At 42.7% G+C, this 13,975-nt stretch overlaps 1 protein-coding gene across 1 annotated transcript in view; it reads right to left on the bottom strand.

Moving 5' to 3' along the window:
* LOC106576167 (protein O-mannosyl-transferase TMTC1) overlaps nt 1–3,374 on the bottom strand; it is a 98,449-nt gene extending 95,075 nt beyond the window's left edge. The window contains exon 1 of the mRNA XM_014153132.2: nt 2,841–3,374. Coding sequence (XP_014008607.1) covers nt 2,841–3,133 — 293 coding nt within the window. The 5' untranslated portion in view covers nt 3,134–3,374. The remainder of the gene's footprint in view (nt 1–2,840) is intronic.
* Between the last annotated feature and the right edge of the window lie 10,601 nt (nt 3,375–13,975).

Below are 13,975 nucleotides of genomic sequence, written 5' to 3'. Positions count from 1 at the left end.
CCCCCCTACTAATTACAAAAACGGAAACAGGTGCGGACTTAAACAGACAAAACACAACGAACACAGAACATAGATCGGTGGCAGCTAATAGATCGGCGACGATGACCGCCGAGCGCCGCCCGGCCGAGGAGGGACACCATTTTCTGTGGATACTGTGACAATAGTCCTATAATTCCTATAATAACTACAACCTAAAACTTCTTACCTGGGAATATTGAACACTCATGTTAAAAGGAAGCACCAGCTTTCATATGTTCCCATGTTCTGGGCAAGGCACTTAAACGTTAGCTTTCTTACATGGCACATATTGCACTTTTACTTTCTTCTCCAACACTTTGTTTTGCATTATTTAAACCAAATTGAACATGTTTCATTATTTATTTGAGGCTAAATTGATTTTATTGTGGTATTATATTAAGTTAAAATAAGTGTTCATTCAGTATTGTTGTAATTGTCATTATTACAAATAAATAAATAAAATTTAAAATTTTAATTAAAAAAATATATAAATTTTGGCTAAAAAAAAAAAATTAAATAAAAATTTTTTTTTTTTTTAATTGTTCGATTATTCGGTATCGGCTTTTTTGGTCCTCCAATAATCGGTATCGGTGTTGAAAAACCATAATCGGTCGACCTCTAGGCCCTTCTCCCATAATAATGAAGAATACACGCAAATGTGAGTCAGATTTGCCCAATTTAGTCTGAATTTCAAGAAAATACAGAGGAGACCAGACAAGGTACTGTAGTGTCACTGAGACACTGACAACTCCTCTCCTCCCTTCTCTCTGTGCCGTCACAAAGTATTAGACTATAGGCTTGAGACAGACAGACACATGGGAGTAGCTTGTGTATAAATAAAATTTAATGTAATGTACACACCACATAATGTACACACCACAGAGAATGCATCTGGCTGGCTTTGGGCTATGTGTAGATGGAGATTCAGCTGCTTGGCTTGGCAGCAGTGTGTGGGTAACCAACTACAGAACCAGAAGGAGAGCGCTACACAACCAGATGCTCCATCCGCACAGCAGCCTTCCCTCTCCCCCTTAACCAGTGCACTAAGTATTCAGCACACACACAGCAGCTGACAACCTCTCTGTTGTCATAATCAGCATCACGCGTCTCCAGCTCAGAATGTGCCCTTTTCAAAGAGGATGTTGATACCTACGCTCAACACTGAGGAATGTAGCGGAGAGAAAAATAACACTTATTTGACATTTATTTCCTGGCGCATTGTGCGGTGTCAGACGGTTCAGGCTCTGAGAAGAGGTCAGAGGATACAGCGTCAGCGTGACAGTGGAGATGATGTCTCACTAAGCAATCAAAGTGTTAGAATAGATAAGTCCCATACATAGGATGGTGTGTGTGTGTGTGTGTGTGTGTGTGTGTGTGTGTGTGTGTGTGTGTGTGTGTGTGTGTGTGTGTATCCACAGCCCTGTGCAAAGAAAAAGCACAAAGCTTTACCAGGCAGAGAATGGGTCTATCCTGTGGTTGTCTACCGCCTGATGCTTCATATTAGTATTCCACTTGTTTCATATCTATCGTCTATATTTAAACTTGACTGCCTGCTGTAGAAACCCAAGCACTTTGTGCCCTCACTGATTACATACAGACCTGCTGGACATGTTTATTATTATTATAACACTTCACTTCACCCTCTTTTTGGCAACCGAGTGGCGCAGAGGTGCTAGAGGCGTCACTACAGACCCTGGTTCGATTCCAGGCTGTATCACAGCCGGCCGTGATTGGGAGTCCCATTGGGCAGCGCACAATTGGCTCAGCGTCCTCCGGGTTAGGGTTAGGCCATCATTGTAAATAAGAATTTGTTCTTAACTGACTTGCCTAGTTAAATCAGGGTTAATTATCAATCCTATGTGTGCTAGATAGAAACAGAGCCTACAGTTCTGTCAATTATCATTTTTCGTAGTTTTCATATCAACACATCTTTCAAATAGTCTGTAGTATGTTTTTCATCAATCTGTGAAATCTGTGAACTATTCATGTTTCTGGTTGACTAATGCTTGCATTGAGAGCCAGACCCCTCCGGCGTACCATTGCGCTGCCTGTGACACGTCCTCTCCAGTGTGTGTCCCCGGAGATTAAATTGACACTGGCTGGAAAAGTTCCCTTGAACGACGACTGTTTGTTTAGTTGACAACAACATTCAACACTAATATCCCAAAATGTAGCCGATCAATGTTCTGCAGCGTCAAACATATCCGCCAAAATACATTGAAGTGAACGTTGAGTGCGAATTCCGGGACGCCACAGCAAGCAACAAGTGTGTAGGCAAAAAAACGGTCAACATCTGCCAGGTCCAGCTGTATTTCGACTCTAGGCTATTTGAAAATGTTTCAAATTGCATTTCTGTAGCATATTCTAAGATCAAGGAGCACAAATAAAATAGGCTTTTCTTGCGAGTGAGCAGTGTTCATGGCACGCTTCAGCAAGTTTAGCTAACTGCGCAACCTGACCGCCGTATCAGTCTGATTATAACCCATTAGGCTAGGTACATGTTTGTGGTAGATACAGATGTGCGTCCTTCATAACCGCTGGCGATCGACCAAGCTCAACCCAGCTCAAAGCAAGAAGAAACCTACAGTAGCCTAGTCTATGACGTCAGCCTATTTCGGAGAACGGATACATGGTATTAATTGTATCAGATCACAAGTTGGATAGCTGACGAGGCCAGCGCATTTCTGGACTTTGCCACCAACTTCAGGAACATTGTTTCTCATTCAAGCCCGAGACCAAGCTGTTCAAGTTAACTACTGAGACTTTGCAACCGATGCTTGGAAGATAACCACAGAGAGCTACAGGGGAGAGAGCGAACTTACTTGAAGGTGAGGATGCATAACGGTCTGTAGGACTTGTGGCTTGTGTTATCCGCCATCCTCTTGCCCCAAAAGTCGTTGGTGAAGATGTTCTGTAGGCTGGACCCGGGCCGGACGTCGGGGTTATTGCTGATAGCCCACACATCGTCGTGCACGAACTCCCCGTGCAGAGAGTTGCTGTAGCACAGCGCGCACAGAGCCAGCAGCACCGCATGTCGACCTGCTCCTCTCCCCGCTTCTAACGGGACCGACAGGCGGAGCGGGCCAGGGGTCTTCTCTCGTCCGTGTACTGTCATGTCGGCCCTCGCCTGGCAACAAGCCGCTTGGGTCTGGGAAAAAGCCGGGGTGAGTAGGGAGCCATATCCGTTCCACTAGACAGGCAGGTAGCGACTGTGTTGCCTACTGTGGGCTGTGGGGACTGACTATGAAGCAGCCAGCGAAATGAGAAGCCTCCTCTTGACGCATGCGCACGGCGCAGTACGGTCCTTCCCGGAGCTGGAGAGATTCATTAGCACCACCTAGACCGAAAATCAATAGCGCGCGGCGTACTGTTTCAGCCGATTGCTATGGCACCTACATGACCTTTATCTTTAGACTAGGCCAGTAATAAACTAATGATAGTCTAGGACGGGCCAGGCGGGGACGCGCTAATAGAGAGAGAGGGACATGCCTGTGTCCTGTCAGTCTGAGTGGGAGAGATGCGAAAACAAAGACCTTGTCTGTCTCTGTCCCTGAGCTCGAGGTCACTGACTCTTACCCTGCCAAGCGCGTTATTATACACAAAAAAAACGAGGGGTTCAACAAGGGTTCTTCTAAGATCATCAAAGTTCTTCGAAGGACCTAAGGGTTCTTGGCACTGAAATTTGCCCCGAAAAGGTTATTCCAAGAACCCAATAGGAGGTGGAGTTCATCGAGGAACCTCCTTAGTTGGCGGGGGTTCTGCCCAACTGAAACATTTGGATTTTGAAAAGGACAGCAGGATGATATTTGTGCAAATCTTTCTAAAACAGAAAATAGACACAATCCAATGGATATCAATCAACAACGAAGTAATAATATGTAGGCTATGAGAATATGTTGTATTGGTTGCAGATGACTGAACTGCTCACTTCTGTGTCTGTGTCAGCAGGTATCTGAACAATTTCTGAACAAAATCCAAGCTATGAATACTGCCATGTGCATGGTTTGTTAATCATCTGTATAATTACTATTTTTGGATTCCCAGACTTCACCCTCTCTACACCTCTGATGAATATAACAGGAAACCTGTTCGATCACCATGCACTGTTAAAATCATTCTGGCTATGGATACGGAGAACATCAACACATGAACATCAACACACCAGAGGATATACCCATTGGACTTGGGGTTCTGCTGGGAGTCTCTCATATTTAAAGTTTTTATTCTGCTTTGCCACTAAAATCATAATAAACACTGAGAACTAAAATATTGTCTTGTGCATATTATTATTAATAAAAATAAAAGATTCCTGGAGTATCCTTTAGGGGTTCTTCAAATTGAAACTGTGGGGGAACCCCTATACATTTTTCAAAGAACCCTTTAAAAGGGTTCTTCAAGAATCCCTTTTAATGGATCCTCAAATAACCTTTTGAAGAACCTTTTGGGGTACATTGAACTACCTCCCCTCCCCTGTTATTATTATTAATAATACACATAACAATAACAACAATAAAACAATATTTTTGTTCAGTGTTTATTATGATTTTAGTGGCAAAGCAGAATAAAAACTTTAAATATGAGAGACTCCCAGCAGAACCCCAAGTCCAATGGGTATATCCTCTGGTGTGTTGATGTTCATGTGTTGATGTTCTCCGTATCCATAGCCAGAATGATTTTAACAGTGCATGGTGATCTAACAGGTTTCCTGTTATATTCATCAGAGGTGTAGAGAGGGTGAAGTCTGGGAATCCAAAAATGATAATTATACAGATGATTAACAAACCATGCACATGACAGTATTCATAGCTTGGTTTTTATGGTGAATGTGAATGAAAGAAACAGTTTTATGAATGGTTTTCATACACATACCTTGTCCATAATGTAGAGGCCTATGGGATATTCATTGAAGAGGTAAGAAAGGAGGATGGTAAATGTGATCTGCATAACATACCAATGGACATACCTTTGCATGCCTCCTTGTCTGTATACCTACAGACACAGTGAGCAGTTCAGTCATCTGCACCCAATACAGCTAGCCTTCAACATATTCTTATAGCCTACGTATTACCTCTGTTGATTGATATCCATTGGATTGTGTCCATTTTCTGTTTTAGAAATATTTGCACAAATTTGAAAAGACAACATGAATTTAGATCATACAATATAAATTGAGGAGATCTTTACATTTTTCAGTTAAGTGCCTGCACCTGCTGTCCTTTCAAATTCAAATCCAAATGTTTCAGTTGGGCAGTTAGGTTCCTGTAAGAACCCCCACCAACTAAGGAGGTTCCTGGATGAACACCCACCTCCTATGGGGTTCGTGCAGGAACCTAACAGCCCAACTGTTATTGCCAAGAATCCTAAGGTTCTTCAAAAACCTTTGAGGATCATAGAACCCTTGTTGAACACCTCATTTTTAGGGTGTATATGTGCCCTTCAGAGGGGAATGGGCAAGACAAAAGATTTAAGTGTCTTTGAACAGGGTATGGTAGTAGGTGCCAGGCACACTGATTTGCGTGTGTCAAGAACTGCAACAGTGCTGGGTTTCTCATGCTCAACAGTTTCCTGTGTGTATCAAGAACAGTCTACCACCCAAAGGAAATCCAGCCAACTTGACACAACTGTGGGAAGCATTGGAGTCAACATCTGCTAGCATCCCTGTGGAACCCTTTTGACACCTTGTAGTCCATGCCTCGATGAATTGACCGTTTTCTGAGGGCAAAAGGGAGTGCAACTCAATATTAGGAAGATGTCCCTGATATTTTGTAAACTCAGTGTAGACACGGGTAATAAACACATGTTTACAAGAGAGATAATCATAAATCAATGAACCATGATGATGGCTACGACGTGGGATATTGACCTGATTACAGCAGGTTATGATGAGTATAAGATTTAATATCCATCCACTTCCTTGTAGGCTACTGTACTAGGCCCACTGAAAATCAATCCATCAAAAAACATCCACTAGGTCAGTGTGTTTAAGCTACACTTTCCAAAAACACCATACATATAAAACCCTCTTTCAAAGCATTACTTTAATAATTTCTAAATAGGCTGGTGTTGAGTTTGCCCTCAGCAGCAGAATGCAGGTATCGTGCCAGCCTGGTCGGTGGGAACGGCTGTTGTGTTGTATGATGATCATCCATCCAGCGGGGCCTGCTACAGGCACACCAGCTGGCCCCTGCAACCCCACACCACTCCTGCTGCTGTCCTCCACCACAGACACCTGTACAGACAAGATGGCTAGTAATGAAGGGCTACATTCATATGCAGCAGGTAAAGGTGAAGGAATCGTCCATTCCCAGTAGAGATAGCAGCTATTCTCAGACAGTTCAGAGCCAGTGTCAAAACCATCCCCGCGGACGCAATATGACTAATGGAGAAAACTGCCTAAAGATACTTGACTTCCAAATGATGTAGCACTTAAAAATGGAGAAGAGGTGTGTGTGTGTGTGTGTGTGTGTGTGTGTGTGTGTGTGTGTGTGTGTGTGTGTGTGTGTGTGTGTGTGTGTGTGTGTGTGTGTCTGTCCAATTAAACATAGCCGTTGTCCCTCTTGTGGTTAAAACTACTCATTGCCATTCCTGCCCTGCCATGCCTGGCCAAACACCAGCCGACCGCCAGTGCCCATGCCAATGACCCTCTCCATAAAATTGCAGTGCCAAGGCAGCACCATCACCTGTTGATGAAGAGGAATGATTATACTTCTACAGTGGCCTATTATTTTTTACCAGCATCTGTTGGGAGGGGACTATCATCACTATCACATGTAGTATGAATTTGTTTGGGTTTGGTGTTTAATAATGCGAACAGTGCTTTAGGATGAATCCAACTCAAAGAGACTGATATGAGAAACATAGATGAGGATAGACACAGACACACACACACACACACACAGTTCCCTTAACTATCCAGAGTGTTCCCACTCACATTAACATATCTGTCAGTTCCAGTCTGACGCCTGAGACGACTTTAGCTCTCAGACAAATGAAGGGTAGAGAATTGGGTCTCTTTGTGCCCTGTGGGGATGGTGGGCACAGAGTGTGTGTGTGTGTCTGTCAGTGTGTGTGTGTGTGTGTGTGTGTGTGTGTCTGTCTGTCAGTGTAGGACAGTGTGTGTATGTAGCCTACTGTGTGTGTGTGAGGCTGTGAGCAAATCCGGTGTCACAACCTTGACAGGCTGAGCCAAGGGTAGGATGTGTTTTCTCCTTCTCTGTTTTAGAGGCTTCAGGATAGGAATGAGCAGTGAGCTAAAAACACAACTGCACTGAAGGACAAGTACAGATGGGCCAGACTAAATAATGTCTTATTCAAGCAGTGTGGAGGACATCCATAGAGCAGCTACCCATATTACATCAGGTTAGTCAGATGATCTAGTGCATACACAGAGTGGAGATTTTAGCATCTACATCTTGGTGGGGGGGAAAAAAGTGGGATGCATGCAAGCAAAGCCACTACAAAACACAACACTAAACAACACATTAATTGTACTATACTATTATCTATACTATAACGGTGACAAACGGTGCCCACAAACTGTTAGGACCTACATAAAGCTGTCCCAACAGCAGAGTCCCAACAGCAGTCCCAACACCTTACCACTGCTACACCTGGCTATCAGCGGACCCTTGTCTGACAGCGAAACAGTTCAATCAACTTAATTTACTGTCTTTTAAAAAACCTAGCTGATATGGCTGACTTGCTTTAAAAAAAGGATGTGGATTCTACTAGGACTTGAGATCTACAAACTATGGCATAACGCGACGAGCGGATAAGACGCCATCCGTAATTTCGATTAAGACATTAATGAGCGAACTAGGACAGATGTAGTCAATATAACTATTTGTTCAGCACTTTTGAAATGTACAGCGACCGAATTCAGAGCATGAGTCGTTCTTATAGTGTTCTCCCAGTACACCAAGTCAGAACCGTAGGATAAATGAAGGGGGCATATAAGCAGACAATGATAGCTCTTACAATATTCAATGACTACATTTCTCTACAACAGGTTGTAGGCTATATGTGCACCATCAAGTCAGAACAGTAGGTGAAATTAAGAGGGGTTAAATAGACCAAATTATTAGGGTGAGGCACATGGGCTACTAACAGCTTACTACACAACATACACTTAGTATTACTTTCTTAGCTACAGTATACATATCTCCCTGTGTAACGACTGTCATAGAGAGGGGACTAAAGCGCAGGGTGTTGAGTGCTCATGATGAAATGTATTATAACTCAAAAACATTATAGACAAAATAACAAACAGAAAACGAAAGCGCACAGTTCTGCCAGGTACATAGACTAAACAGAATACAACTACCCATAAACACAGGTGGGAAAAAAACCTACTTAAGTATGATCTCCAATTAGAGACAATGAGGACCAGCTGCCTCTAATTGGAGATCATCCCAAAAAACAACAACATAGAAATAGAAAACTAGAACTAAACATAGATAGAAAAAAACATAGAAAAACACAACAAACCCCAGTCACGCCCTGACCAACTCTACCATAGAAAATAACATTTTACTATGGTCAGGACGTGACACCCTGGCATGTTAAATAATTTATGCAGCATCATCAAGACATTCTTGGACTCACCTTGTTGTGCTGTGCTCATTTGAACAGGAAGTTGGCGCGGTGGTGCTTTGTGGGCAAATTTAGTCATCAAAGTCTGGCATTCTCTGGATTTATGGTGCTTTCAAGACAATTGGAAAAGAACACCAAAAAAACAAGGTCGAATCATGATAACGTCAGTGATCTTCAGGTCGTAGCTCTAAAAAGAGGCCCGAGTTCCGGATTTACAATTCCGAGTTGGATGACCGTTTAAAACGTATTTTCCCAGTCGGAGCTAATTTTTTCCCAAGTTCCCAGTTGTCTTGAACTCACTGAAGTCAGATTTTGCAGTTCCAAGTTAACAGTTGTTTTGAGCGCAGCACAAATCATGCTTCATTGACAGCATGGCCAATGTTGAATGTTTATAATTTTAAACTAGGAAAAGAGACCCTTAATCCCAAACTTGGGACCACACAGCCACTCCACTGAATAGAAGGCTAGTGATTTCTTTGCAATGCTTGCAGTTGGCCACTGATTCCTTCCAAACCACTCATTGTTGAATTTGTGATTTCCAACTTGTTGTCCAATGGCAGATGAGCACCGACACGTTTTATCTCTAATTTCTCTTCATTATTTCTCTTCATATGACAAGGACTAAAAACAATTTGCCAGTAGATTGTCAACTTCATTCATGATGACTGCTAGCTAAGATTTAGAAAGTAAATGTAGATATAACGTGAGTTGACGTCATTTTATCTGTGGCCAATGACCTTGAGCCTTCTTGGATGGGCACTTCTAATGTAACTCTATGGCAGCACCCAAGGGGCTTGAATTTTCGAGCTCCACCCTTAGACTTGGCGGTGACGTGTTGTCCCCATGAGTGACAGAACACTGAGCCAATCACGGCACAACTAGAGAACATTACCAACACCTACACTCCGTATTTTCCACTGGCTGCCCCACCACCACAGAAAGCATTGATCTAGGCTGAAACACTTGCATTTTGGAGCTGCCTTACTCAAGAAAACAAAAAAGGAGACCACCCAATGATTATATATATATATTTTTTTAATAATGTTTACAAACTGATATGTGACACATATTAATGCCAAAATAACATGCAACACAGGCAAGCCAAAAAAAATTAAATTGCTAAAAATGTGCGCCTCAAAACAATCCCCCCCCTTTTGAATGTTGCCACTGCATACACAGTATAGGATTGAAAATCACTGGCCGTATCTAACCCGTGGTAGACCTTGGCAGAAGCTATAGTGTGTGTTCATGTGAGGAAATAGTGTGTAAGCAGGGTTGGAGTGTGTGCCAGCACCCTGGCACTGGACCCAAGTTTGCTCCTAACACCCATTCACGGCAGCGGAGTGTGTGTAACAGTCCCTGGATGTGACAAGTCAGCAGCTACATGAGTGGCAGTGGGAGCAACACAAACTGACAACTATTACTGCCTACAAGACACTCACGCAACACTGCACCGCGCTAAATTACACACACACAAAAGTGTGTTTGCACTCGTGATGAAAACGCGTAGGCTTTAAATCAAATCATGTGCCGAATACAACAAGTGTAGACTTGAAATGCTTACTTACGAGCCCTTTACCAACAATGCAGTTAAAAAGTAAGAAAATCAAAAAATAGATGAAAAGAAAATAGTAACACAATAAAATAATGAAGATATCTATGGAGTATCTGCCTTCCCAAGGAAAACTAGTTGAAACATATAGGCTAGGCCTACTGTATGATAAATACATTCTGAAAGATCCACCATGCTGCCTTGTTTACGATATGACCGGGTGGCCCAGATTGGCCTATTGTTCAACTTGAGAAGGGCGCTCCTCCCTCACCAGTTTTGCCTGGTCATCTCTAATAATGTCTTACAAGTACTGTAGAAAATTCTCACATCCCCCCTTCCCTGGAGGGCAGCCCGCCCCTTATTGGCCGCCACACACTTCCATCAAACTTAATCAAAAACCCAATAACGACCACCTGGAAAGAGGCGGGGCATTGCTATAAAAGGGTGCACGCCAGAATTCATTAAGCCTCTTTCCACCAACCAAACCAGTTCAAGAGTCCAGGCCAGCTAGAGCACCTGGTGTCACAGGAAGGCCAAGAAGACTTCAGCCACCCAAGCCAAGGACTGTTCACCGGCTACCGTCCGACAGACAGTAAAGGTGCATCAGTGCCAAGACCGAAGAGACAAAAAAAAAAAATAGTAACTGTTGAACAGCCAACACTAGCCATGTACCAGGTGACGCACAGTCATTCACACAAAACACACAAGCTATGACACACACCTCATATTCACACACACACACACACGCAGCCAACGCCACTGTAACGGGCGTCGTAATGATTGGACCAAGGTGCAGCGGGAACGTGTATACTCATCTTTATTTTTATTAAAAGAAGGAAAAACACGTATACAAAACAACAAACGACACAAAACAGTCCTGTCAGGTGCACAGACACAAAAGAGGAGACAACTACCCAAAAATCCCATAGAAAAAACACCCCTCTTAAATAAGACCTTCAATTAGAAGCAACGAGGAGCAGCTGCTTCCAATTGAAGGTCAACCCCATTAACTAAACATAGAAATATAAAGACTAGAACTAACATAGAAACAAACTAACAAGAACAACAAACCCCGAAAGACTCTAAACAAACACCCCCTGCCACGTCCTGACCAAACTGCAATAACAAATAACCCCTTATACTGGTCAGGACGTGACAGCCACTGTCCCATGCCATAGAGACATTGAACCACTGGTCACTTCCCGTTTCACCCTGTACGTAAATACTGTATCTGACGTAGCTCATAATTCTACTATTGTATATTGTATTTTAATTACACCGTTTACACACCACAATTATTTATACACTTGACATACAGTAGCTTACTCATATCTACTGCTGTACATATTCTTAGCTGATCTTGTGTAAATTCTCCCGGTGTACATGCATATAGATTGCATTTGATGACTGCTACAGTGCTATTTGGGTTCATCTGATTCGTCCTGCCTTTTTATGTTGTCTTTTTTTTTGTATTTTGTTCCCCATTACATTTTAATTATTTGACATTTAACTGTTAGTAACATAAGCATCTGACACCCTCTCTAACACCTGCTAAACTGTACGCAACTAATAAACTGATTTGATTTTAAAGATGCTTGTATAGTAAAAGGTACATATTGTGGGTGGCAGCCAATGTTAAGTATATCCCTATTGTAAATGTAGCCCAAATATGTGTGTGTGTGTATATATATATATATATATTTTATTTAACCAAGAGTATTGCTTGATATTAAGGCTATGTTTTACACAGGCAGACCAATTGATTTCTTTTGCCCAATTACAGGCAAAATACCTGTTTTGATTAGTCAAAAGAACAATAATTGGGCAGAATATCAGAATTGGGCTGCCAATGTAAATGCAACCGAAGTGCTAATTGGAGGCCATCTTTAAAGCCTGTATTGCTACAGCATCAGTGACTTAAAACTGATTGTTGCATTTAGAATCTTTCAGTTCAAGCGTTTCCGTTATGCCCACGTGAATATGCCCTGTTGACTTTTTGTTTGTTTTATCCTAGTAAATTCAGCAGTCATTCATCAAGACACACCGTTTTTTGGGTCATAAAACTATTTTAATAATGACGTATTGCTTGAAATCCAGTCTTTTATAAAGCACAGTAACTTTACAGTTAATGATAATTAAATTTCAAATGCACTCAAGGGATGTGGTTTTTATGATTTACCAGCCTTTGGTTGTTGGCCCACACTTTTCTATCTCCACAGATGTTTCTGGACAACTCCCAATTTGAGTGCCTAGCTCATGAAAAATTAAGCATTTTCACTTAGGAGTTGTCCATTTCAATTTTGGGGATGAGGGCCCAAAATGTGGAAATCCCACAGGGTGGAGGTACTGACTGGTACGTATAGGTTGTCTACATTACAACCATAACCACTTCTATTTGATTACAGTATTACCGGTTGCAAAAGTCTAATTACCCTCCAATTTGTTGAAGTACATTACATTGTTGTGTGTTATAAAACACATTTTTAATAGGGTATGAATAACATGTTTGACAAACACACAGTTGTACTTTGTATTACTTGAGAATAGCTTTCTGTTACCTTAGCTAGTGGGGGATACTAGGGAGGGGGTTCTGATGGCAGAGTAGGGGGTTGGCAAAGGGTACACTGGGGCACACTGATCACTGAACCATGTACACACCGCCAGGAAACAAAGTGGCGTGCAACACCTGCAGACAACCACCTCCTGCGCCCTGTGTCCAGCATGACAGGACCTGGGGAGGAGGGGGTGGGGCGTGCCTACTGGGAAAGACATGCTAAAGGGCAAAACAACTCAAAGTTGTCAAGCTCTCCTTCCCTTAGTCTTTTCTCCTCCTCTCTTGCTCTCTAGTCATAGCCAGAGGGTTGTGCGGTCATAGGATATCCTATGACAGGGGTGGGCAACTTTGATTGTGGTGGGGGGCCCCAACAAATCTAAACTCATGAGGGGCCGCACTTGCTCGCGGGGTGTAGAGAATGTTCGTTTTAAAGCAACTGCTGCAATCCTACACATTTTTGCCATGGGACAGAGTATTTTGCCATTTTATAACTAATTTCATGCAATTCTGCTCATTTTGCCATGGGGCAGATAGGAAAATGAGCTGTTTTACAGCTAATTTCCTGCAAGTCTACACATTTTGCCATAGGGTGGAGGAATGTTTGCATCAAAATTGCATCTTGTGTATTCTAACATGCAACAGTTGAGACCTGATTGATTTCCTAAAAAAAAAAAAGAATATTTTGTGGAAATTGATCTGAGGGCCTTCAAATGGGGTGGGGCCGCCAGTTGTCCGCCAGTTTCCCATCTATGACGTATAAAATGCAAATGATACTGTTGATGGATCCAGATCATCATGAAGGCTGCTCCAGGCCATTTCTTCACCCAGCAGCTGGCGTCTAGCCGTCTACACGGATCAAGGTCGTCTTCTCGACCATGTGTTTCATCCATTAGCAGCTCGCTATTCACCTGTGTATAAAAACACCTGTTCTTAGGTAGGCCCATGTATCTAGCCGCTACACGCAGCAAGGTCGTCTCGTCCCTATCCATGCTGCACACCAATGTTCCCTCTAAACTGCGCAGTAGCCCCGAGACTGCTGCGGAGAAACATCAGCACACAGAGAGAAGCACGAGATTGAACTTCACTCAACTTTCTAGAGCAATGGTCACCAACCCGATTCGTCAATCGCCAGACATTTCTGTAAAACGATAAAGCCTTGTGTTCCTATTTTTATTATTTGTCTCGGGCTGTTGACGGTAGGTGAACCCTACTCAGCTGCCCTGCACGCCGGGTAGGCGAACTGTTGCTATTTGTACTGT

The sequence above is a fragment of the Salmo salar genome, chromosome ssa17 (genome assembly GCF_905237065.1).
Source record: "Salmo salar chromosome ssa17, Ssal_v3.1, whole genome shotgun sequence".
Classification (NCBI taxonomy): Eukaryota; Metazoa; Chordata; class Actinopteri; order Salmoniformes; family Salmonidae; genus Salmo; species Salmo salar.
The sequence above is the reverse complement of the archived record's forward strand: the minus strand, read 5'-3'. Positions and strand labels throughout refer to the sequence as shown.